At 43.1% G+C, this 27,097-nt stretch overlaps 1 protein-coding gene across 2 annotated transcripts; it reads right to left on the minus strand.

Moving 5' to 3' along the window:
• Positions 1-959: 959 nt before the first annotated feature.
• Positions 960-27,057, minus strand: PDCD11 (programmed cell death 11). 2 transcript variants are annotated; one of them, XM_056351796.1, is made up of 36 exons: positions 26,866-27,057; positions 26,005-26,116; positions 25,311-25,439; positions 24,957-25,124; positions 23,891-24,052; positions 23,166-23,289; positions 22,630-22,811; positions 21,969-22,076; positions 21,302-21,508; positions 20,863-20,987; positions 20,204-20,264; positions 19,357-19,503; positions 18,979-19,230; positions 17,962-18,105; positions 17,090-17,290; positions 16,397-16,567; positions 15,783-16,002; positions 13,354-13,506; positions 12,186-12,301; positions 11,501-12,021; positions 10,958-11,020; positions 10,395-10,503; positions 9,800-9,889; positions 9,398-9,500; positions 8,715-8,892; positions 8,003-8,059; positions 7,087-7,209; positions 6,664-6,786; positions 6,279-6,474; positions 5,764-5,883; positions 5,298-5,441; positions 4,007-4,257; positions 3,185-3,353; positions 2,761-2,914; positions 2,034-2,199; positions 960-1,356 (listed from the first exon to the last, which is right to left on the minus strand). In XM_056351796.1, the coding sequence occupies exons 2-36, from the start codon at positions 26,104-26,106 to the stop codon at positions 1,185-1,187; spliced, it is 5,511 nt and encodes a 1,836-aa protein (XP_056207771.1). In that variant the 5' UTR covers positions 26,107-26,116; positions 26,866-27,057; the 3' UTR covers positions 960-1,184. The 2 variants fall into 2 exon arrangements, with proteins under 2 accessions (XP_056207771.1, XP_056207770.1); XM_056351795.1 differs by having other exon boundaries at positions 5,764-5,886.
• Positions 27,058-27,097: the final 40 nt, after the last annotated feature.

The raw sequence follows: 27,097 nt of genomic DNA on the forward strand, positions 1-27,097 counted from the left end.
GGCTTTTTCCAAGCAGGTTAGATTGGCATGACTTTTTTTCAGCACAGAAAAATCACTTCTTTGACTTCACCAATTTCTCTTGAGACACAACAACTACTGAAAATCACTATTTTTTCTGTTGTCAATCCCTGGCAACTTGTGATCAGGAGGACCCACTGCAACTGGATGCTGTGGGCTTTAAAGGCATATGCCCTTTCAGCTGAAGGGGACAAGAGCATCCCGGGCTGCACTAGGAAAAGCATTATCAGCAGGTCTATGGATGTCATCCTTCCCCTCCTACTCTGCAGCAGTGAGACATCTGGGGCGATATGTCAAGTACTGGGCTCCCCAGTATGTGAAAGATACAGCCTTATGGGAGCAAGTCCAGCAAGGGACAGGAGCAGCCATCATACAAGGAGAGGCTGAGAGCTGCAGCTGCTCAGCCTGAGGAGAACATTCAAGGTGGATCTTAGCCACATGTATAAATACCTGACACAAGGACATAAAATGGAACCAGATTCTTCATAGTGGTGCTCAGTGACAGGACAAGAGGAAACGGGCACAAATTCCATTTAAATGTAATAAAACACTTTTTTTCACTGTGAACACTGTCAAACCCTGGAACAGGTCACCCAGAGAGGTTGTGGAGTCTCCACCCTTGGAGAAATCAAAACCAAACCAGATGTGGTCCTGAGCAACCTAGTCTAGCTGACCCCTGCTTTGAGCAGGGGTTTAAACCAGATGACCTCCAGAATCCCTTCTAACCACACCTATGCCACAATTCTGTGTTGCTCTGCCAATTTCTAGGAGCACAAAGGCACCCGAGATAAGTCTTCTGAAGTGTTAATTCAGCTGAAAGGCAAGAATATTCTCTGCCATCTTGACAGAGAGAAATCCATTTATAAAACATCACTATACCTAAAAAATAGTGGGTTATAACTGCACCATTTCCCCAAGAAAGTAGAACAAGTATGGCTGTATTGATTATAAAACAGTCTATATTTAAAAACACATCTTCAAAGTCATCAACAGACTATGATTTGTAGCATCCGGACAAAGCTGCAAACACTTATTAAATCTTTTCCTTTGTTTGCTTCTTTTCAGCTTGGTTTCATCGTAGATCAATACTCTCCAGAAACTCAAGGCAGAACTCATGCCTCTCAGGTCCTCTGAGCTGAATCTCTCTGCTTTTACTTGTGCTGTACTTAGGTCTCAACAAGGGAACTCCTGGTCTCCACATACTCAAGTGCTGCTCTTTTAACAGCCAGGACACTTTCCGTTGTACCAAATTTCTTCTCATAATCCAGGTAGCGTTTAAAGAAGAACTTCATCTTCTTTGGTGCCAAGCTCAAGTGTATGACCCTCTCAAAGATGTCCCTGCAAGAAATCAAAGGGAGTCAGATTGCTGTGTTGGTGACAGCACAATACAAGCCCTGTATCCTGCCTCTGGAACAAAGAGCAGAGTCAGGGAAGACATTCAACCTGCTGTGAAGTGCTGGTGCTTAAAGAAATAGATTCCTGACAACTGGCCAAAATCTCAGGTAGAAGCCTTCTATTTGTTTGCAGAACCCTAAGGCTGCTGGTCAACTTATGCTAAAATCCAGCCACTGTATTTGACCCTGTGTTCATTAAGTGGATGCAGCTGAACCCATAGTGTGGGAAACTGGACTTCCTTTTGTCAACTCTCAGAAAAGGAAAAGGGGGGAAAAAGTTTCTCCAGTTTTTTGTTACAAGATACGTAAGGGCTTGATCTCACCCTTCAGATAAACAAGGCAATCCCTCTTGCAGACAAGGGACAGATGAACCTCAGTGCAAGTTCTCTAGTTTCTGTCATGCAGGCCACTACCTACAAATCAGTCCCCCTCTGCCCTGTGGATCTCCTTGGAGTCTCCTCCACATATCCAAGTTTTCTTTCTCCGGGTAATAAAAGTTCTCTTTTGCTCTGCTCTGGGAAGCCTTACACAACCTCATGCTGCAAGGTACCTCTGTTCTTTTCTGGTGCTGCTCCAAGCACTGCAGCCTGCCCTTTCCTAGCCTGCCATAGCACAACTCACCGTATTTCCTTCTGGCTGCCATGTTTGATCATGATGTCCATGTAGATGGACCAGATGTCTGTCCGCTTGGGATAGCTGCTGAGGGTGCTCTCAAAGAGGGCCTTGGCATGTTCTGGGTCCCCAAAACGGAACTCCAGCTGTGCAAACCTTGAAATGACATCCACATCTGGAACAAGTAATGGCATGTTAGGATATCACAGCAGCTCTCTTCCTTATGAACAAACACAAGTGATAATTACACAGAACAGAGGAAGGCACAGACACAGCACATCTCGACCCAGAGACAAAAGGCTCTGTTGTAAAGTGGTTCTGGACCAAGGTGGGATCAGAATGGGAGAAAGAAGGGTCACAGTTCACTTCCCGTTTCCCCTCTGCAGGAGACAGAAGTTTATTCTTACACTCAAACTCTGCATCTTGCAACATCCACAGGCAGCCCCACAAACCTGGGACTTAATCAACTGACTTTTTCTAGAGAGCTGTAAGACTCAAAGTCGTCTTTGCTTTGGGTGCTTTGCCCATCACAGCAAGTTCTATTACAGGAGGCTTTAGCACTAATATCCAGGTTGAAACTTCCCCTTCCCGAGAGCCAAGGGCAGCACGTTCGGCACCAACTGGCTGCACTTTGCACTTATTACAAACACTGTCGCAGGCAGAGATATCAGAGCAGTCCCCCTGCTGCAGACCTGTCAACACGTGGCCCACATTAAGGGTGGGGAAGAGTGCTTACGTTCTTTGGTGGGCAAAGCCTTGAGAGCACGCTCCAAAAGCCTGTGCGTAGCCTCAGTCTGGCCTTGCTTCAGGAGGAAAGAGGCGTATTTCAGCCACACAGACTTCTCCTGACGGAAACGCTTCAGCATCGTGTGGTACAATTCTTCTGCTTGCTGGAAGGGCAGAGTTGCATTAGAACACACAGATTCATAATAAAGCCTTGTAGCTTTAAAACTCTTCTTGTTGACCCAGGTATCTCCAAACACTTATGACAGAAAAGCAGGCATCAATAGTTCCTTTTTTGCTGTCAATAATAACTATTACTCCCAGTTAGGAACAGGACAGGCCTAACAACTGACAGCTGGAAGCTTACAGAGCCAGCATGTAGTTTACTGTCATGACTGAATGGGATACATACCTGGGACATGCTTGCACTATCTTACCTTGTACTTCTCAGAATTGGCATAGATGTCACACAGATGCTGGAAGACTTTCAGAGGTTCATTGTATTGAACAGCTCTCTCAAAGACCTTCATCAGTGTCTCCTCAGTACCATACATGTTCTCCAAGTTCAGCAGAGCTACCCAGACATTCAGCTTCTCCTGTTCTTCCCTTACAGCAGATGTGAACAAGAATATTTAGCCTTTTACCAGTCTTTATCAGCTTTTTACAAACCACCCTACAACGACACACTGACTTGTAGCTTCCCTCCAGGACAAAGGAAGGGAACATACTGCTTGCTCACTGAAACACCACCTTTGGAATACAGCACAGCACTGTAACTTTTGATCACTTTAGTTTGTCATTAAAAACCACAAGGATGATTCAAGAAAGCATAATATACTTAATTATGCCATAGAGATGATTTAATATGCAAGGGTGCAGTCCTTTGGAAAAAGCAACAAGAGGTTCAGTTTGTTTCATGTTTTGATTTAAGGACATCACTGACAGCATTATGCTCTTCCAAACCCTCCTGACTGCTCAGAAGTACGTCTGTGTGCTCAGTGATACCTTGCGGCGGAGTTACTGCACACATGAGCTGCAGCAAGTCAGCTGCAGGCCATCTGTGATGACTCAGACCAGACCTTCAATGGGCCAGCTGACAATTGCTACCATTTAATCCTTTCAAGCTCACTGAAACAGACTCTGCCACTCCACACACACACACAGAGACACTGATGATGCTACCAATGCTCTTCTCACACCCCAACTATCCCAATATGATTTATTCTTTAGGGCACATAAAGGCAGAACCCCATTATTACCTGAAGCAGATTGTTTTAAGCGCTCTTTCTGCCACAGCTCTGGCCTTCTCAATCTCGGTAGCCTGGAGGTGAAAAGCCATGTACTGTAGCCAGACAATGGAGCTGTTGGGACTGCTCAGCACCAGGCGGTCAAAGTCATCTGCTGACTGGGGCTGTCGGCTGGGATCCATCAGAGCTGCTTCTAGTTTGCAGAGCTCCTTCTCCTTCTTCTGCTTCTCTAGCTCCTTCTCTTTCTTTGTTTGTTTCTTCAGCTGAAAGAGAAAAATGAGGACTGGGGAAAAGCAAGCACTTCAGATGGGAATAGGCAGGTCCAGCTAAAGCACAGCCAGACCTCAGTACATCCAAGGCTAGACAGTTTTCCCAGGAAGAGATGAGGCCAATTATTTAAGACAGGAGGAAAACGGTACCACCCCCTACCCCCTCACACATTCACACCTCCAGAATAAGCAGCAGGGCATGAAATCTCGTTTCTTTCAATGAAATACACTGACAGACCAAATACTTCACTAGTCTTGCACCTTCACTGCAGAATTCACACTTCACCCCTCCCTCTCATTCTTCCATCTCTACCCTCCCAGCTAGTGCTTGCCACCACCCTCCACTTTGTAAAAATCCAGGGTACAATGGGGGAGAAATTGTGCAAGACTGCAGTATGTTGCTGAATCACTGGGATGACTCAGGTCTCAATTGGGAACTGAGAGAGCCATAGTTCTCCGCACAAGGCAGCAAAACATCGGCCTTTACAGAGGTGAGTTTTGAGGGACAGGGGAAATCCTGAAGAGCAAGCATGAAAGCAATTCGTGAGCTTCCTTCTGATTTTGCTGAACTGCTCACAATTGGAAAACTAGTCTAAAATACTATAGCATAAAAAAAGAATTTGTTGGTGTTCTTCCAAGTAAGATTACTATAATTTGAAAAGTTTTTTAATCTCCATATATTCCTGTAATTTTACAGCACTCCAAAGTAATAAATGGAGCCGACATAAAATACAAAAATTTTACTTTCATAAAAATATTTGACACTAAATAATTATTTTTTTAGCATGTCAACACGAGAAGCCCTATTTTCATGCAGGCATGCTAAAACAGGGCCTTTTACCCTCTGCTTCAGAGATACCTGCTGCTACGCCCAGGGCTCAGAGTAGCTAAGGAAGTTCCGTATTAGCTGTCAGAGATGTTCCCTTGGGTTAAAAGGCTTTGCTATGGGGCAGGCAGACAAGCAAGCACTGACACATCACATTACAGCCACCGTGTGGTGAGTCTCCTGTGCAGGCAACACTAGTACACAGTACCTTCAACTGTGGATCCTCTTCCTCATCACTCTCTGAGCTCTCTTCCTTCTGATTCAGCACAGCTGTATCTGTTGCATTTATGTCTTCATCCCAGGTGAAGCCCGTGGAAACCTGCAGCCTGGGAGCTTCACCAGGTTTCCTTACCTGTTTGGAGTAAAACAGGGAACGCCCTGGGTTTTAATTTGAAGTTTTTACACCAAGATCAGACAACTGCTGTTTGCTTGTGGCTTCTCTCTGGCCAGTACTATTGACTTCTCACACTTGCAAACAGTCCACCAGCAAAAACGTTAAACTCTGGTCACCTTTGATGTAATTTAAATTCAATCCATGTCAAGCCATTTTCAGATGACACAAACACCAGTCTGTGTCACTCCTATCTGCAGCAATGACACTGTCATCCAAGTCAAAAGTGACATTCCTCAACAGGGCTGGAAATTCAGTTCAGGTTCTCCTCAAAACTTCTCACCTTAGATTTCTTTTCAGCTGCCTCTTCCTCCTGGTCATCATCCTCCTCTTCCCGGTAATATACCTCAATTCCACTGTCATTTTCATCTGCTGGGCACATCTTCCTTTTTTTTGGCTTAGCCTCCTGCAACAAGCAGAAATGAGTGGGTGGTGGAGGGCAACAACTGGGATGAATCTCAAAGGCAATTCTGATCATGAAGAGCCTGACAGCAGAGCATGGTGTCCTGGCAGAGCATCCCCCACTATCCCCTCACCTAACAGAATAAATCTACACTCACTTACATATGGTGCCAGGACCAATAGGAAGGGCCACACATGAAACACAATTGTGCTGCTAATTCATTTAACTCCTACCCACATGGAATAGTTTCTGATCTTTGCTGACCTCCAATGCAATTTAATCTTTTTTTCCTACTCAGTAAAACTTCTCACCCTGATCCCATTGGATCTTCCTAGTCTCTTCAGTATTTGGGCCAGCTAAGTCCTTTAGCATGTCCTGCACAATCACATCCATACCTTCTCACTTTCAGAGTTTTCTCTTCTCCGTTTTGTCTTCAATTTAAGCTCTTCTCTCTTTTCCCTGTCATCTGCCTCTCTTTTATCTTCCTCTGCATCATATCGTGGCAGGCCTAGGGATTCAGGCAAGATGCTTGGCATCCCAGTGTCCTTGGGCAGGAGAGAGAGCTCAATATGTTTTTCTTTTCCATTTACACTGTGGTGTGTTGCCAGGAGTAGCAGAAGATGAGGGGAAAAAAAATAAATGCTCTGATTTATAATGACTGCAAGGATATGGACTTACTTCAAATCTTCCCAGCTTTTATCCTCCCTCTTTCCATCCCCTACTAATCCACCATCTCCTGTCTACCAATTCATGCCCCTTCCTAAAGAACGTTGGACCTACCCAAGCACCTTGGCAGTGAGCAGCTTTCCTTCAGGCAGGTACTTTTTATATAAGGAGTGTTTCTGTACGAAGTAAGGGGAAACATTCTGGAACAGTATTCGGCCCAGAAGAGAAGCGGACAAGCTGAGAAGAGCATGAAAACAAAAGAAAAAGTATTCCATAGTGGGGGAGAAGAAAAATAAAAAATTGCAGTGACTATATCTGTGGCACCACTAGTTCTACATAGCATCACACAAACTTTCCCTACTTTACTTTTATAGGCTCAAGAAAGCAGCAATGCCATCTTGATTCCCAGGAGGAAATCCATTTTGTGACATTGCATTATGCCAGAGATCACCCCCAAACCAGATTCCAGAATTGTACATTCAAAGTAAGTTCTCCAAGACCCTTCAATTCCCAGAATAATTTTCTTATACTGCTCACCCAAAGAATACACCTGATGAAGTGACTGATTTGACATAGCCTCTCACTAGCTGGCCTTTTTTAACATCCTTAATACATGTTATTTCAGCATCTTCCACTTTGCTGTTGTTCTTTGGGTTTAGCCTAAAAAAAAGGTTAGAAGTTAAAGCATTTGTCAGAATAATCCACATTCTACTCTGGATACTAAAAAAAGAAATCACAATTAACAACAGCTAACACTTTCTGGAAAATATACCAGATCAGAGACACCCTTCAGTTTATTCAAATGTACTAACGGACTACCTGCATCTCTGCCAAGCTATACATAGCATTAGGGAATAGACATACTGCTGTAAACAAAGCCAAACAAAACAGATCAGCCTGGCTTCCTCTGACACCAAGAAAATGAGGAGAGTAAAATGCTGTCTGAAATTTTGCATAGCATTGGCTTGGGTTTTTTCCCCACTTATTTCTAAGATACTCCATACCACATGGTTTATGCATTTTTGTTCCACAGAGAAGACTAAGCAAGAGGCTCAGTTTTAAAAGACATTTAGGACAAAGTCTAATATTTAATCAAAAAGGCTAAAATGCAGCTGAACATTAAAATGTAACATGTTTGTATTGCAAATTCAATGGAACTTTCCCTTTCTTCCCAAATAAACAAACAAAAAAGTTGTCAGGTCTAGAAACTATGATAAACAGAAATTAAATGGGAATCCACTTGATCAGCTCTGCATCTAATGTCAGATACCTCCACGTTTACCAATACACAGGAATATCTTTCTGAAGCAAGAACAAGCCTCGTTCCTTAAAAACAATGTAGTCCTTGTCCTTTGAACACTTCAAACTGATCAGCTCAAACCAACAGTTACTGTATTTCACTATCCTTTTCTTCACTAGTAGGAGATCAACAGACTGGAGGGATGACACATACCGTGACTGCCGGAGAGATAGCTGGATTTTGCCGTTCTCATGGGAGAGGATGTAGCACCTACATGGCAGAGCGAGGGGAGAAAGCAGAAAGCTCTGTTACTGTTAAAAGCAACACAGGTAGAAAACAGGTATTTTCACTAGCAGAATGAAGCTCTAGAGGAAACAAACCACTCTGTCCCTTGGACCACATGCTGTCTAAGACAAACCACCATGACGCAACAGTTGATGAAACCAGCTAAACGGCTTTTTGAAAACTATTTACTTGCTTTACCCAGTCTCTACTGCTAGTACAAAAGACTTAAACACTGCTACAGCAATCACTTGGCCTGTTGCACTCTGCAGCATTCCCAACAAGTCTGTGAAGTAGGGAAATGCAGTTATTTGTGCATCATAAATGCAAAGACAACCGACTCGCCAAACAACCTACAGCAGAGCCGGGATAACTGGCTTCCCTCAGTCCCATCAGCATCCTAGCTAAGAAAGTCGCTACTCTCAAAACACAGTTCAGGAAGGCAGCTGAGAAGGGGCTGCTTAATACATAGAAAATGCAAGACTTTCACCCAAACACATACAAGGTCGTAAGTCAGCACTCCTACTTAGCTACAGACTGAACCTTGCAGGTCTCGCATCACCTTATGGCATTGAAAAGCCTGTCACCAAGGGCAGGTGTTTCTAAGCCTTGCAGCTTGAGGGAACAAGAAAGAATTACTGACCTGACAATCTTGCCAACTTTGAAGTCACCCAGAGGATTGTCCATGTAAGTGTCATTCAGGTGAAAGATGCTGACTTTGCCAGTCTTCCCACCCGGCAGTGCAATGGTCAAACCAATGTGTGGAATCACTTTTGTTACCATGCCTACAGTGATGCTGCCCTGCTCCAGTGACTGAATTCCTGGAAAAAGCAAAGGAGAGAAAGGGCTTCGTAATACTTGAAAAGTATGCAACAAAGCAACAGGGTAATGAGTCTGTGAAGCTGATTTTAGTTGCCTAGTCACATACCAAACCCACCAACTTTTGCTAAGGTGCACTCTATGCACTGTCTCAGTTCAAAGTAACATTTGCTTTGGTATCCCAGACAAGATCGCCTAGTTGCACAGTTCCAGGATCTGGAACAACTGACAAACGTTGACAAATGTATCATCTCATGTCTGAGATCAGAAGGGAATACGTTCCCAAGGGCTCAGAGAAGGGCTTCTGTCTGAAACAGTAGGAAAGTGATCCTTTAAAGGTCTGACCTCTCTTGCCTTGCATGGTGCCACATCTGGGCCAGGGTCCCAGGAGTGAGTTCTAGGAGGGGAGGTACAGCTTGGTTCTGGAGCGTAACCTCTTCACCTAAGGGGTCAGTGCAGGCCCATCTCTTGAGTAAAGCATCATATATTGTTAAGGCTCCACTATACCTGTGAGTGACAAGCAGAGTTTTGTTTCTGTGACATCTGTTCCAGTCACTGTAGCTGATATTGCCTGGCCGTTTTTGAAGCTCTTTTCTGGATGCTTTAAGATCTGAAAGAAAAGACAGATTTCCACTTATTACCAGAAAAGGAATTCTGCACAGCTCTCCTGTTTCTCCTATAAATCTTTATGCTTTCTATATGCATCTTTAATGTATACACCTGACTCTGCTATCCTGAGCCAAACTAGCTAAAGACATAGTACTCGCTCGCCAGTGAAGGGCAGTGATGCTTGAAGGGCACAGCACTGGATTACAAGTTTACATGGATATCAGAAGTGTCTGTAGTAATTACCTGCAGCCATATGCACAGAAAAAAATTTGTGTAGCTTTATCTGTAATGGCCTCTTACCTTGGTGTTCAGAGACAGCAGCAGATGAGGAACTCTTCCTCGAATATGAGGGGCAACTTCTACCTCCAGCCAATTTTTGAGGATATTATACTGAGAAGACACCAAATAACCAGAGAAGACAGCATGAGACCTTAGGAAAACAGCCCTTCCCTGGTGGATTCACTAATTTTTAAGGCTAGAAAGAACTGCTCCAGCCTTAGCTCTTGCACCAAGCAAAAATGGCGATTTGGCTTCTACTCATAGAAGCATAATGCTGCTGTGGTTCACAGGCAAGTCCACACAACACAGGGTATCAGCAGCGAGCATACATTGTGCTGGTGGCATACACAGCTTCTCAAAAGCCATTTTGCTAGAGTGCTGGGTGGGAAGCATCTGCTGGCAACAAACAGGCATGTCAAAGAGGATGAGTCAGCTTGACTCTGTCAAGTATAGAAAATGTGACTTCCTTCTCCCTGTTAAGACACTGCACTTTGCACAGGCCACTCTTAGTTAATAAAGACCATAGTAGTGCCAGTGTTTAGGTCTGAAATAAGGTCCCTGAGGTTACCCCCACTTGCTGCCTCTCCCAGCACACTTAGGAACACTCTGACCTCACCTTTTTCACAAAACAGGTGACTGTCTGTCCGACATTGTAGAGTCCAGTTTTTTTGAGGCCATTGTCTTCTTTAAGGTTCAGCATTGCTGTGACTTTCCCTTCTATTTCACTGTTTGCAATCAAAGAAAGAGGGCATCAGTAAGACAGCTTTGGTCCCAATGATGAAGATAGGAGTAAGAAACCCAGATTACAGTAAGCCAGTACAGTACTAGTGTGACAATGCCTTTGTGACATTCACCGCTATCCCCTCCCCAGCTGCATCCTTCTGCAGGGAATTAATTCTTCCCTGGGCTTAAGAGGGAATCCTTCTAACATGAATGGAAACACCAGAGTCCAGACTGGCAGAAGCTGAAGCCAAAAGGACATTCAAAGGAAATCATGTGCTAGGAGAGCACTGTGAGGTTTAACACAGCTCCCAGACCCAAGTTAGTGTGAGAGAATATGGGACCTTGCCACACTGCATACATGTGCAGCCCTTTACAAATGGGAGGAACAAGGGAGGGAAACTACAAGGATACAAGGCCTATGAAGCATCTGCAGACAGCACAGAGGCCAACACTGACCTTGGTCGGATGCTGAGCTCTGGAATGGACTGTGTGAAGTGCGGATGGGTGATGGGCAGGTACCTAAAGAACAGGAAAAGGATTAAAGTTTCTCATGATCTCCCCAGACTCCACTCACCCACCTGTCATCCTTCTGCACTGGCAAAAAAACCCCAGATGTAAGGCCTCTAAAACTACCAAAGTCTTCCAGTTCTTCCTGGCTATTTCATTGGCAATTTAGGTACCCAAAGTACTCCAGCAAATTTAGCCCCTGGGGCCAAATCCTGCTTGTATTCAAGGCCTCCCCTAGACCTTAAGAGTTTAGAAATCTTTTTTATGAACTTTGCTCAAGATAAATACAGTGACACAGGTTGAGAGCTAATTTACTGAAACCTGGATCTGGGATAGAATATAATAGCAGATTCCCTCAGGCCTCAACTACTCCAGCGAGGGTAGCCGTAACAGCATCTACTGACAGAGGAAACAGCCTAGATCATCTGAACTGAGTAACTGTTCCACCCCTTGCATTCCCCAAGAAGTAATTTTATGTGCATGTTTTCCTACCTGTGAGTATTCACATCTCTTCCTCCAATGACTCGAGCAGTCACCTTCTGTCCAGCTTTCAGAGTGCATGTTGGAAAAGAACCTATAGGCACTTCATCCAGTATCCGGGATGCATGGATTGAACCTGTCAGCTTGTCATCAATAGCAACTGTGACATGGGTTGGTTTGACAGATTTAACAGTACCAGTAACAATATCCCCCAAGGAAAGCGAGTGTTTCACAGTAGCAAGCACCTCTTCCAATGCTGTCTCAGATTCATTCCGGACCCTTACAAAAACATCCTTCTTTGCTCGGCCTTGTACTGCTAACAAGATTCCATGGTCGCTCTCCTTCACTACTTTTAAGGTTGCAGAGATTATTTGTCCCACCTTCAGTTTTTCTGAGTCAAAGCGGAAGGTGTCATTGAGGTGAGACGCTATGGGGACAGCTGCCAGCTGACCTGTTTCCAACAAAGACACGATGGCAAATTCTTCTGCTACGTGCTGCACGATGGCAGAATGCTGGGAGTTCTCTGTGAGCAGCTAGACAGAAATGGAGATAGTGACTTCTCCTGCTGAGGCTTTTGATTCCCTCCACTCTACCTCCCACAGTTCTAAAAGAGGAAACAGCCCCCTCTCAAATTCATTAATCACCTGGAGTTTGTTAGACAAACAGAAACACACAAATCCAAAAACTGAACACATACTTGCTTGGCTGGTTGTTTTAACAGCTCTTCCCGAAGAGAAACGTACACCTTGGATGTGAGGGCATCCACATGAAGAACCAACACCTTGGTTTTCTCACCAGGAGCAATGTTTTTGTCTATAAATGAGAACAAGGAGATTATCTCCTGATGACAGTGAAGAATTTTCAGCAACTGAGCTAGTGGCACATGACAGACAGGAAGGGTTGCCTGTGGTGTGGTTTAGTTCAATTCCTGAAGTCCATAATGATAAAAAGACTGCTTAATAACGAATCGTAACTAGGTTACTGTAACAAAGTCAACTTAGTGCCAAACATAATAAGTCTCTTTAAGAAAAGAACAGATTCCTCCAACATTAATAGCAAGGAGATAAAAAAAAGGGGGCTTTTTTTATTTGAAAAAAAACGAGTCTGATGCTTTCATGGAAGAACTAAACAGATTTTATGAAGATGAAACTCTTAAATAATGTAGAGAAGACTAAACACAAATTCAAGGTAATACAGATTTTTAAAAAGATTACCTAACATTTGCACAAAAACATAATCAGTCTATCTGTTGCTAAGGAAACAAAGATACTTTTCTGAACACAGAAGGGCTGGGATATTACTCCGGCCGAAATTAGCAGTTTATATTGGTTTCATTGGTGTATTCATTATCTCAGCGTGTACTTGTTTTGTTCTACATAATAGCGCACTTTTCTGCTTTAACTTTTTAATTGCCAAGTACCAAAACTGCAGTCTTGTTTTAAAGTCACATTCATTTAAAAGAAAAAATAACAGCCATTTCTGATAGGGCATACGCCAAGGAACACAATTCTAAAGAAGAAAAAAACCCAAGAAAGCTGGAGCTTGTGTTAGTATTTTGTCTATACACAGTATGCTTCAACTAAGGATCTCAGAGCACAAACTAGACCTTGCAAGATGCCCAAGATAAGAGGCAGGATTAGGTCCAGTTTACAGATGGGGTAATAGAGGCACAGGTAGGCTTAAATTACATGTTTCAAATCATGCAAATGGATCAGCAACACATTAGGAAACCAAACTACTCTTCAAGTCCATCCCTAATCTGATCACTCCTCCTGTGTTAGTTCCTCATCAGCAGAATTCACTTCAGAACAGAGGTTTCAAAGTACAGGAGTGAAAATCAAAGCAAGCAAAGACAAGACCCTGACCTCCCAAATGGTAGCGAGTGGCTATTACAGTCAAGCCTGTGACACAGCTGCCACTGAACACTGCTGAGCCATCCTCCTTCACATCCTGCACCACGAGCTGCAGCTCCTTCCCAGGCAGCAACTCACAAAGGCCTTGGGCCGCACTGGGCTCCCCTAAATAAAGGAAAGAAAAAGTGAGAAGTCAGTTTTACCTACATTGTCTCTCTGAAAAACAAAGACAGCCTTCACATTTGCTCAAAAGTGCACAAACAAGCATTTATATCCACCTTCATAACAGAAAAAAATGTTTAGGCTCCTGAATCTGTAGAAATATGAAGTAAATTCTAAGAGTTGATAAAGTAGAAACACTTATTTGACAATAAGGATCTGGTTAACTGTGGAGAGAACACTTTCCAATCTTATACAAACACTGGCACACGGCATCACATAGAAAAAGGTAAAAGCAAAATAATACTAAAACCACAAAACAGACCTGTCACTCCACAATTACAGGAAATAAAATATTAAACACTACTGATATAAAAAGAACCTAAAAAGGCAAAGTGGAATTTGATAAAAAAAAAAAATAATCAACTGCAATACATCCAGTATTCCTAACACTAGAAAAAGAGCATGTGAGAAAATCTTTGCTGGAGGATTCATTTAGCGAAGTTGTAATGTAAGTAGGCAAATCTGTTTGTACAAACTCATCCCCATGTGAGTACTACGTTTGGGTTATCATAAGCACTTGAGTGACAGCACAATTATCCTTGTACTTTCTAGTTAAGCAGATCCTGGCTAAGGCTCAGGGTGGTTGAAAAATTCCTCTTTGAACATCAGGCATCCCATGCAAAAAATCAACAATAAAAAACAACTTGATGATCACAGCATGCACAAATGCAGATTTCTGTACCATAAGAATAGTATTCTTGACTGCCAGTAAAAAACAACGCCAGCGTCCTTCACTGTCAATAGTTTTAAAAGTGCTGTTAGATGAAGATAGAAATGGTAATTTCTCATCAGTTATGAGTGACCAGCAAATACAGTATGCATACAAGTATCATTACTCTTGTCAATGATTCCTCTTTATTCTGACACACAAAGCTAGTGCTATTTGTTTAGACACAGTAAGAGTGCCTGCTGCATGCAGTATGTAATAGGCAAGTAAGGAAATTCTTCTTAAATCAAAGCCTTCTCCTTCATTACTTTAACCCTCCAAAAGCATCATTTGCTTTAAAGAGATGTACTATTCTTCAGAAAGCACCAGGGGAAAAAAGATCATGGCTTTACCATCAGACAGCTAATTTGCCCAGCCTTCCTAATGTCACAGCAAGTGACACTGATGCACTGACTCAGGCCACTTCAGTTCCATCACTTCTGAGTACACAAAATCGACATGTTGTCCATTCTGATTCTTATGTGCCCATCACCCTAGTATCCAGGCATTAGTGCTGTTTTTCCGCATCTAAGTAATCAGCAGGGGTAGGTCTTAAGTGCCTATTTCCAATACATGAGTCTGCACGCAAGAAGAGCCTCCTGTATAGCTTATCACCACTCTCTTTTCAGGCATTTGGGGAAATTTAGGTTTAGGCATCGGGCAGCCTGTTTTGCTTCACTGGTGCTTTGTTGCAATTCACTCAGGCACAGAGAAATAAACTCCTTCCAGACTTCTGTAAGTCATTCTTCCACTTAAAAGAAAAAAACCAAATCCTCCCCCCCCATCAACAAACAACAACAACAAAACCCCACGAAAAAAACAACAGAAAAACCATATGCCTACACCTCTGTGGGCACATTAGACAGGTTTCACAGCTCAGCCCAATATCTGTTATATCCATAAGCTCTTTGGAGTTTAACATCTGTTTACTGACCAAAGAAATTAGGTCTGCAGCTCTTAAAATACAAGAGCATAGAGTACTAATAATTATTAGATTAGTTCAAAAAGCAATTACAAATATTCACAACAAAAAAGTGTCTCCAAGGCTGGAGAAAGGCTTTGGTCCACCGAACATCCAATCTCACCCTGGCCTTTCTTATTTTCACCTTCACAGGCTCTTCAATGAACCCATCCTTTTGTACCGCTGTATCTCCCTTCCTCTTTTGGTACATGGACCTCACAGTTCACCTGTTTATTCCTTTACTTTTAACTCTCTAAGCTTCAACCCAAAATCAATGGAAGAGGTCTAGCAGACTTCAATGAAAAGAGCAGCTTCTTTGGCTTGTCCCAGCTGTAATTCCAAGAAGCTTTCTTCTCAATGGCACACCACACACACATCCTTCTTCTAAGCTCCTCTTGGAAGCCAAGCCTTTGCTTGAACGAACCTTTCTTTCACAGAATCATAGAATCGCTTACATTGGAAAAGACCTTTAAGAACACTTTTCCCTTTTTGTTCCTCTGGAGCCCCTTTTTTGTGATATGATCCCCTTTAGCAGGCCATGCAATCTTTTACCTCTTCTTCTCAGCAAGTTCCTGATTTCTTTAATCTCCTTGAAATACTGATTCAGCAGGGCAAAGCTCTCCGCAGCAGAATCGCCTGAGCTGCACTCTGACACCTTCAGATTGAGGAGCACACGCTGCTTCTCCTCATCAATGCTCATCACCTTCGCAACCACAGTCTGTCCCACCACAAAGTGGTCCTTGGTGTCCGTCACAAACTTGTCACTCATGCTCTGTGCAAAGGAAACAAAGGGGCAAGGGTTACTGAGGACAGCTGCTGACTATCAACCGCCTGCAGTGCAGAAGGGTTTGAGTTAAGACTCCATGAAAATGCATAAGAGAAATTAACAGAGACTAACAAAAAGCCATCGATTAAAATGAATTACTGAAGTCACATGAAATCCTTGTTAAAGCTTAAGCTCACCTGAATAAAGTCCTTTGTTTCATTTTGGAAGTGAACTAAACCACAAAGATAAAAGCAGCTTTCACCCCACTGGAGGAAGCTGCACAAATGCAGGATCCACAGCCTCACTGTTCCTTCCTTGTTACCATACCTTTGCTAAAAGCAATGTTTCAAGCATGCCTGATTACACACATGCTGTTTACTGAAATGAATGCACTGCTTACCACTTTGGGTGCCAGTCCTGTCACACCAAAAGGGAACTCCACAAACACTCCAAAGGGCATCACGTTCCTCACATAACCAGTCAACAGCATCCCAGGCTGGATTTCAGAGAAACTTCTCACAACTTGCTCCTCCTGTACAGCAGAAATCACTGCAGACTTTCTGCTCAAGATCTAAACAACCAGTTAGGAAAAATAGGAAAAGATGAATGAAAGGAGCCCAATACCAAGCAAGCGTTTTGGTGCTGCTAACCATAGAGCACTTTTGCAGGTTAGACAGTACAGAGGCTCAAAGTCCTGCAATTCCAGTTTCTGTCTTGATCTCTCTACCCTAAAATTTAGCAACTGATGTCTCTTAAGTGAGATGTCATGCTCAGCATTAAAGATGTCTGCTTCATACTAATAGAAATGTCAACTTCCTAATGCTTCAGCTCTGATTTTTGGTTGTGATACGATTAACAGCCCAGAAGCTGGTTGGGCAGACCAGCCAATTCACAACTCCTGGTTCTGATGGGATTCTAGCAGCAGCTGAGCCTCACTTTAACACAAGTTAGGACTCTTTGAAGCATCGCCAGCTTGACAGGCACTTGACAGCATTAACTAGTATATCTTCTGCTTGTTGCAGATACTCTGGATTCCTGACAGGTATCTCCCTCCCCACTGCTTTGTTTGACTGTTTGAGGAGGCAAAGGATACAATACGCTCTCCCTTGTCACTTAGGCACATAAGTCTGGGCAGGACATCTCCCTCTTGAAGACAATGCCACAGGAGCTTGCAGGTAGGAACAAAGTCAGAGAGGTGCGCTGTGGGAATGCCAGCTATCACATTGCCTTCATCTTCTAAGATGGAAACCTCTAGCCCATTATCTTTCTTCTTCAAGACTTTCACATCAACCATCTGAAAAGAGAACAAATACAGTGATATAAAATTCCAACTGTCTTTGAAGTCATTCCTTTTGATGCACAGGGTACCAAATGCTGTGCTGCAGGAGCTCTGACACTGCCTCCCAGCTATGTATGAAAAAATCTCACATCAGCAGGGCTGAGCCTAAAAAGCATGCCAACATTGATAGTAAAATAAAAAGTAATTCTCAGCTCCCAGAAAAATAAAAAACTAGAAACATTCTCATTGGTGACTTTTTATTTGAAGGGCGAAGGGAATAATTTAAACAGGATTAGAACTGTCCTGTTGCTGTATTAGCAGTATCTGCAGGGTGTTGGAAACTGTGTCCATTCCAAAGACAACTGGGAAGCATTTCAAAATGTTTCTCTGAAGTTGTCTTTTTTGAACAAGGAAAAGCAGCTGCTTCTGGAGTAAGAACGTCAGCGGCATCCAGAAGAAAGAACTCCACCTAGGAGTAGAAGCACTAATTGGTACCTCCAGAAGGACTCTCCTGGACTCCTTTATCCTGACCTCTGACAACAGATTTTATTTTTATTTTTTTTTATCTAGGAGGCCAACCAAACAAGAATAAATGCACATTTAATGTCAGTTCCAACAGCTTTTCTTGAAGCAAAGTTCAAAGTGATACTAGGAAAAGGCAAGAGAGCAGTCATTGAATTCAATACCTCTCCAATTTGGTATTTCACTTCCCGTTTCTCCTTTGCAGTGCATTCCTTTTTGTCCTCTGGGGCAGACTGGCTTGATAACCTGAAGGACAACAAAAGTCTTTCCTGCTCGGGCTCACATTTTAAGACCATTACTTTAACAACCTGAAGCAAAAAAAAAAATAGAAGAAAAGTTTGATTCAGCTGACCCTCCTCCTCAGTGTGCTCACCTACAAAATGAGACAGGGAAATGCATGCACAGTTTAGTCACTTTTCTCTCACACCTAAGGATAGCAGACCAGTGACTATAACTTAACAGGTTCATCCAGAGACAAATGTCCTTCCGATCACACAGATGGAAATGGAAGTACATAATCATTAAATGATTTGCTAAAAGTATGTAGCAGGTCTGCAGCAGACTCAAGAGTAAAAGTCAGATGTCCAGATTTGCAGTCAGAAATCTTAACTAGAAAATTACCCTTCTTCTTAGCTAGCCAACAAACAGCAGGATTAAGGACAAAAACACCAGAAAAAATAATGAAGACTGCTGAAATCCTTACAAGCTTGCCCACAACAAAGACCAGAACTTGGTGAACAGCATAGTTCCCAGAGCGCCTGGTTTAAGATGCGCAGGCTTTGAAACAAACTGGAAAACCAGAATAACGTAGAGGCAGAAAACATCCTCCTGATTCTGTAGGTAAGAGATTTAACTTAGAAGAAACTGCAGCCTAGAACCCCAAACTTCTACCAAGATCTTAGTAACCAAGCATAGTCCTTGTATCATGTATCACGGTGCCTCCTGCACACCAGAACACAGAGCACCTAGAAACAGACAGGTCTATGAAATATTCAAGGAGCTGCCTCTTTCACAGCCTAATCTGTTTCAATAGAGCACAACTATTATACTTAAAGTGAAAGGACATTAATATCTCTTGGAGTAGCTGGTTCCTCCAGGGGAAAATCCATGTTGGAGCCAACTCAGCTACAGATTTCTCTTTTGCATTCAAACATAAGGCACGGCATAGATACATTAATTACCTGGCCTTCATGGAAGACTTTATCTGGACAAGATATGGGTTCTGAGCTCAGCTCATTCTTGGGTACCAGACCTTTGACGTCATTGTAGAACTTCACAATGCAGCCAAACTCCCTCGCACACACCACAAAGCCATGTGTGATCAGACCTGGTTTTGCATCTTCATAGTTGGAGAGGATTGGAAGCTTTGATTGGACAAGACTTTTCTTAAGAGTAAGGATCAGCTTCTTCCCTGCAGGATTGCACTCCAGCACCTACAAGAATGCAGGTACAGGAAGGTTCAAAAAACATCGTCTGCCATTGCCTGACCAATCCAGCTGCTAAATACTCAGAACAGAAGAGCACAAAGCAACTGAAGACAGATGTCAGGCAGCTCTTACCCGACACTTGACTTCATCTCCTATGCTGTACTTCTTCTCAGGCTGCTTCAGGATCACATCAGCAAGATGCATGGATGGCACAAGCCCTTTAATCCCATCAGTTACTTTCACCTGCATCCCAATGTGTTTCATAGCAAACACTTTGCCCTAGAACACAAAATAGGGAAAAGTATCACTAAATTCAGCATGAAAAGCAGACTGCACAAGTAGGAAACAGCCAAAACACTGCACCACCTATCATCAAGTCTAATCACCCTCCAAAAAATAAAATCCAACCCACACGTCACCCAACCAATGTCATCAATTAATTTCAATGCATTCCATAAGGTTGTTTTACAGCCTCTCTTCCTTAAGCATAAGCTACTTCTGCAAAACCCCTACCAACTGTGGCAAACCAGAATCGTTTCCAGAGACATATGCAATACAGCGATGACTCAGACATAAGAATGATCATAAAGAGTAACTTTCTACCCATCAGCAGACTGTGATGGTTCATACATGAACTTTTACTTTGAGTGCAAGGCAAGTTTTAGTTTATTTAATTCAATTTATACATTTATAAATTATACATTTCTAAAAATATATTCATGACCATAAACAAATGACTGTGGCTAAAATCTGATTGCCTTGACAGCATCGTGAATAAAAACCCGAACAAAGTGGGGAAAGAAAAGTACTGCATTCCATTAATTGAGTCCTACAAGATGAGGTTTTTCTCCTCGCTTTGATCTCACTAGTCTGGACCAGAAGTTGAAACATGCATATTAGGCAGAAGAAACACATTAGCTAGATCACTGTTCCAAGTGTAACAGCCGCACGGTACTGTACAAGTCCTTCAGAAGCTCACCTGCACCACATCCCCTGTGTGGATATCTTGGTATTGCAGAAACCGCGCTGCAATAACGTGACTAGGAAAGACACACAGCAAGAGATAATCAATCAGTCAACTCCGAGGAAATCCAGGATGTCCCCTTTTTGCCTTGTCCCAAATATCCACTGTCCCATACACCACCACCTGCAGTGTTCTACAGCTCCAGAGTTCTGTGTTTTACTCAAATGACCCACCTTCCAAAACGGCTCTCTGGACAGAAAGTTCAGGGAGATTTACCAGGCTCCATTTCAGGTGACAGCCACATAGTTATGGCCGCCAGCCATAAAGTTAAAGCCACAGAGATGGATATACTAAGAAGGAAGAGCAAAATGGGCTGGGACTTGGAAGATCAAGGTTTAATTTCCTTTTCAGCCACAGTCTTCTGACATGATCTCAGCAGAATTAATTTAGCCTCCCTGTGCCTCAGCTCACCAACTATACAGACTGTGTCCCAATTCCCTATAGTATGGGGAGGATAGGCAATGTGCCCGGGCAACCTGACATGAGACAACAGATACAAGCCAAAAACTCCAGATAGCATGTTCCAGTCCAGCAAAGCAATGTAGTATTTTCCACTCTCAACCACACCCTTCTAATCCTTCAACCAATTTTCTGGACGAGTCTTTGAAACTTACGACTTCAGAGATACAATACACATCTCATCCATCAGGCTGTAGTCAATGATCCGACATCTATGTTTGCATCCTGTCTTAAATGACCCAGGTTTAAAGGACTTTCTTGTTTTTGAAAGATGTTTCAACTAAAAAAAAGAAATTACAATTTAGTGTTTGGAAGAGGGAAGCACTGAAGTGGCAGCATCTGACAAAACTGTTCCTCTAACATACTTTGTCTGTGCAGCAGATTTCACCAGTTCTACAACCACCCTCCTACATTCCAACCTGAACAAGGGGAGGTATGATTTGGTTAACACCTTCCACATTGTCTTAATTTTCTGTATTTGTCTCACAAAGAGCACAAAGTAAAACATAAAGGTAGAAAATCAAATCTCCTAGCTTCCTACCCCAGGAGGCTAAAATGGCTATGGAGGACTTGCCTCACCGCCCCGGTACTTACCCGTGCAAATGCAAGAGTGCCATCATCAAGCTCAAAGACAGCACCAAACTGCTTGTAGAAAGCTTTCACTGTTGACTCCTTCACCACTGCCCCCATGCGATCGTTGGAGAGCTGGTTTGGGGATCCCCCAGGGTGGAGGAAGGCCTGCCGCAGGGTGAGCCGCACCACCTTGGAGGTGGGGTGGATTGAGAGGATGCAGGCTTTCATCTGGCAGAAGACAGTATGTTTGTTAAATACAAGTTTGTAAACAAAAGAGGAGAAGGGCACAGTGCTCATGTTTTCAGACATTATGCTTGGTACCTGAACTCTTTGGCCATGTACAAGCACTTTCCAGTATTACTACAAAGACTTCACAGATGAGGGACTTTTGCTTTTGTCTGTTGTTTACAGACTAGTCTGGTACCAGTGCAGTGAGGGGAACATGACCGTACAAGTAATTTTTCTATCACTTGCACGTCTCTCATGCTTCCCAAATAAGTCTTCCATTACACCAGGAATGGCTTTGCTCTTTACAGCTCTAAAGCAGCCATGATAATGCTTCAAATAAAAAATGAGAAAGACAGCTATCACCAGTAAGATTTCAGAAATTATTCCACAGAAATGCTGGAGAAGACAAGAGGCATGGGAAGCAACATACCAACTCCAGCCCATAGTTCACCCTCCTTACCACTTGATCTGGAGAATAGTTCATGGATTTCTCTGGGTCCATGTGCATGAAATCCACAACTCCAGTGAAGGAAGACAGAAAGCTCAGTTTGATCCCAAGTGGGGCCACCTAGGAAGGGGAAGGAAAAGATGCCAAAAAGCCCTCTGCACTCAGTCTTCATGCAGCTCAAACTGAGAGCAATTCACACACTTCACAAAAAGGCACTGTCAGTGCTAATCAACAAGTACCTCACAAAGAGACAGGAAAACCCCTAACAACTCTGCTTTCTACATTGTTTTGCAAAAACAATCCTTTAGTTTTTTGATAACGTTGCATGTACTCTGAAGACTAGTGCTAACCTGTTGAAGACTTTACCTAAGTAAAGGCAAGAAAAGCACAAAACAGATCTTGTTCTGCTTGAAGCTTCATCACCAACTTTAGGCTGAAGCTTTATACTCATGGCATTACAACCAGGACAGAGATCGGACCTTCAATGAACAAAGTGGAGGGAGCATCTAGCAGACAATAGTATTTGCTATTATAAAGTAACTGAGCATAAGCACAGTATTTTTCAGGACATCAACTTCCATCTCTGCTTCACCTATCTCCCTGCCTTCAGCAAGGCTCAAAAAAAAAAAAACCAACCCCAAACCACCCAACAAAAATCCAAACCACAGCTTACCTTCTGCACTCGAGCTTTTACCACCAGCCCTGGCAATAAATTAGAGAGTGCCCAGTTCTGTTGCTCTGTTGCAAGGGATGCAGCAACCTCTGATCGATCAACGGACAAACGGACCACTCTTCCCCCATTCTTTACTTCCACAATGACACAGTTCAGGTTCTGGCCTATTTTCAAGTCAGGCCCTACAAAGACAAGTCACAGCATAAAACCTCCAGATATTCCCTACTGTTCTTTCAAAACCTTTTTCAGAGTTCCCTCTATTTTAAGAGGTTAGAACTCCTCTCAGTCTAAGTGAAGTCTACTGCCAGCAGGGATGGATGGGCTCAGAACAATAACACAGTCTGTCAGAAAACAGGCTCAAACCCAATGGCTTGTTGCAAACCAGCCACAAAACTGCTGTTTTCAGCAACTCACAAAGACTCACCTTGACCCAATCTCATTGAGATGCACTAACACCATCGATATAACAAGCTTTAATGCTTGTCATTCCCCACGTCTATTTTAACCCCAGCAGCTCCTCCTGCCCTACTTCTTACCTCTCTTGAGTGCTTTGATGTAATTTTGAGCTTTCTGACGAGGCAGGAAAGCATGAGTCCCACTGACTCCAATATCAATGAGGTAGCCATGGTCTTCCACGCTAGACACAAAGCCAGAGAGCAGCTGTTGGGAGGGAAGCACCGCAATTCAGTAACAAATGCAACAAATTCCCAAGTACTCATTTGTTTTATAAGTACAGATAACTGAGTATTCCAGAGCAGCAGAAAGAACTTCACTATTACCCAGCTCATCTGGCAGCAAAGCCTCAACTCTACCCTTATCCAACTATGCATGTAGAGTTCACAAACCAGGAAGGAAAAAAATTGGGATGCTCAAAAATGCAGGTGCTCTAATTGCAGGCACATGCCCACAATCATACAGCTGGAAACACAAAAACTGAACAACTAAGCACCTCCACAAAGTACGTTAAATATTATTCTCTGCATAAAGAACTAAGAAACCTACCCAGAAATAAATCATTACATAATTTGTCCATATTGAAACAGAATCAGATTTCTGATTCGGAATTTTTAAACAGAATGAATTTCACGAGTGTCAACCTGGAGCCAAGACCCAATACTCTCCTCCCAGGTCTCTTCCATGGTGGGAACAGCTCCACGTTCTGCTCTGATCCCATGCAAAGACAAACTGAAATGTTCCCCACGCACTGTGCAAGAGGCAACTCCAAAGCCTTGAGAGGCTGTGACAGACCCAGCCCACGTACCATGCCTGATGCTAGTGATGAAGCGTTCAGACCCTTATTGACCTTCTTGGGGTTGATCGACAATTTGATACTCCGACGTCCATCAGCACTTTTCTCAGCACTGGTCACAACACACCTGACCAGTGTCCCTGGAGAATACATGTCCAAGAGCGAATTCAAGTCCTGCCCAGCATGATCAAGAGAGAAACATACACATTTTATAATATTAAATAATGTAAGAAGGATAGACTTTTGTTACTGAAGTAGCTTTTTAGATCAAAATCTCATAGGAAAGTCCTGTTTCTCTGTCAACACTACAATAAAAGGCAGGAAATGCCACAAACACCAGGATCTCAGTACAGAGGCAAGGATGACACTATGCAAAGTCAGCAAGACCAGCAAACTTTGCTTAAAAAGGAATACTGTGTGGGCCAGAGTCAGGAGGTTGCAGCTGAGGAAACACCTACAGAGCCAACAGTGACCCTAATCTTCCCTCTTTAGTAGAGAAAAACACTACCACCAAAAGGCTAGTGTACCTGGAAAATCCCCCATTCCACAACTCGGGAAAATTTACGGAGTGCTGACACTAGAGAGACAGGGTAACAGATTACTCCGTCCTCTTTCTTTCTAGCAATCAGCATTACCAGGAAATTGGGAAGTTTGCTTGGAAAAGCCAGTTCCAAACCAACGTCAGTCTGCATAAGCACTACAAGGCAGTACACTGCATGTATCAACATACATTAAACTGCAAGGACCATGCTGCTCCCCACACGCCTGAGAAACACTTGCACCCTCACACCATTTTCCAACCACTTCCCTCATTTCTTCCTCTCATTGCCTACAGCCAGGGATCAGTATTTAGCACCAGCAGCAGACAGGCAACACAAATCTCTTCATGTTCAACAGGCTGTCTATGAAGTTCAAGGATTATTTAGCCAAGGCTAAGGCACTGCAGGCAATCAAATTCAAATTAGCTGTGAGACACCAGAAACCAGGGTCCTAAGCAAAACCTCAGGATTTGTTCTGAGGTATTATTAACACTCCCTAGCTGCCAGGCACAAATCACAGCCCCAGTCCCAGGACTCACCTCCAGGAGTTCTCCTTGGGCCACCTGCTTGCTCAGCATTTTGCTGTAGGCATCACTGATCTGCGTGACAGGCACAAATCCTGAAAGTCCATTGGGCAAGCTGATGACTAACTCATAGTCACTAACCTCTTTTATACAACCAAGGAGCAGCATTCCCTCACAGAGGTCCTAGGAAAGCAGGAAGAATAGCATACTGTGGATATCTTGGCAAGTCAGCGGTAACAGGGTGGTAAACACACTTTTGTCCCAAATTACCCAAATCACAATATTTTACAGCTTTAGTGAGAAAGAACATGCCACTTCTACATAGCCCAGCAGGGACATGCAGACACAATCAAACATTTATCCACAAACCTCAATCACAAGTGGTTCAATATTCACATTGTCTTTAGCAGGAGCTATTTTATCTGCCTTGAACTTTTTCTGCTTTCCTTGATCCGTCTGGCTCCTTTTTCTTTTCTGTGATTGTTTTTCATGCTGAACCTAAAGCAGATTGTAAACAGAGAGGGAAAACAATAGAAGTGGATAAAGAGATTAAATTTGCACTAAGGCAGACCTCTGCTGCCAGGAATAAAAGAAGAGAAAAAAAAATAGAACCACCTTTCTAACTGCTATAAGTCTACATGCAAGTCTTTCAAAGTAACTCCTTTGGGCTAAGACTGATCATTTATAAAACCGTGAATACTGAGATTGGAAAAGAGTGGCACAAGTGATCTGCACCACACTCTACTCGCAGAAAAAGAAAGACCAGTTTTAGTCTATATCCACTAACAGCCTCACTACACAAGCACCTCAGGTAAGATGCTTGTGGGAAGTTTAAAAGCTAAAGCCTGATTGATAATTTCGACTGAACTTTTTTATCATCACATTCAACATATATCAGGTATCTTTAAGAGATGTGGAGAAAGGTGGATGTCAGCAGTTATCTCTTTCGGGAAGTCCCATCTATAGTTTACTACAGAAGTATGGGGTAGGATGGATTGCAAGTCATATTCAGACAGCAGAGGAGCTCTGAGAAGAACTGATCAAGAACATGCAAACAACATACATCAAACAAATTGTCCCGCTCTAACTTTAGTTTGGGTGTTTTGTCCTCTTTGGGTTTTTTCTGGATGCCCCCTCGAGGAAAGTTTTCTTCCATGGACGCCATGCTCACACTTCTACAAGACAAATGACAAAACAGAAATTAAACGCGCAGTTACATTTGTTCCTCACAAATGCTGAGGAGACATAAACGTGAACTACCCCAAACTAAGAAAGAATTGAGATGGCTACTCCACAGCTGATCAGTGACAGAAACTCATGTTCAAATGTACTTAACATTTGACTACACTGAAGTGTTACAACGGTCCACCTAAATATGCACATCCTAAACACTTTTCACTATTACCCAATTCTACTACAGTATTAATTTATTAAAGGCATTTACATGCACCACATATATTCATAAAACTGCTTTAACCATAAATTTTCTGGACAGATCTTTATTACATTCAGTGGACATGCTGAAATTACCAGCTACAGTCATCAAAGAGAAAGCCACAAGTGAAATGCTAAGTAAGCCTGGTCTGCATTTTTATTTTTTGGACACTGCTTGTAAAGGCTAATATAATATGATACATCTTTATATAAGCTATAGCTATATATATATACATTTAAAAGATACGTTTAAGCTTGCTATGTTTCAAACAGTCAACAACACCTTATTTATTAGGTCACGATTCACATACTATCTGTTACTTTAGCCAATGGTACTTCTACAGAAATTAGCAGTGAAACACTACGTTGACAAATTTGAAGTTGCCTGCTAAACATATGAAACTTCTTTAAATGTGAAAGCACACAATAAAGTTAACGTTCATCACGGCACGCCTCACCGCTGGGCTCGCTAGGCCACAGAGACACCCACCGCCGGTAACTGAGCCGGCTCCACGGGCCGGGCCGGGCCACGCCGCTAGTCCAGGCAGGACTGGAGCTCTGCCCGCAGGGGCCTTACCTCCCCGGCCGCTGCGCTGCGGCCCCTCGCTCGCAGCCGCCGGGCCCCGGGTCGCTGCGGGGAGAGCCCGGCAAGGAGGAGCGGCGCCGCCCGCCGCACGCGCGAAGCACGGCGAGCCCACCGGAAGTCGTAAGCGGGGCAAGGG

The sequence above is a fragment of the Falco biarmicus genome, chromosome 9 (assembly GCF_023638135.1).
Source record: "Falco biarmicus isolate bFalBia1 chromosome 9, bFalBia1.pri, whole genome shotgun sequence".
In the NCBI taxonomy this organism is placed as follows: domain Eukaryota; kingdom Metazoa; phylum Chordata; class Aves; order Falconiformes; family Falconidae; genus Falco; species Falco biarmicus.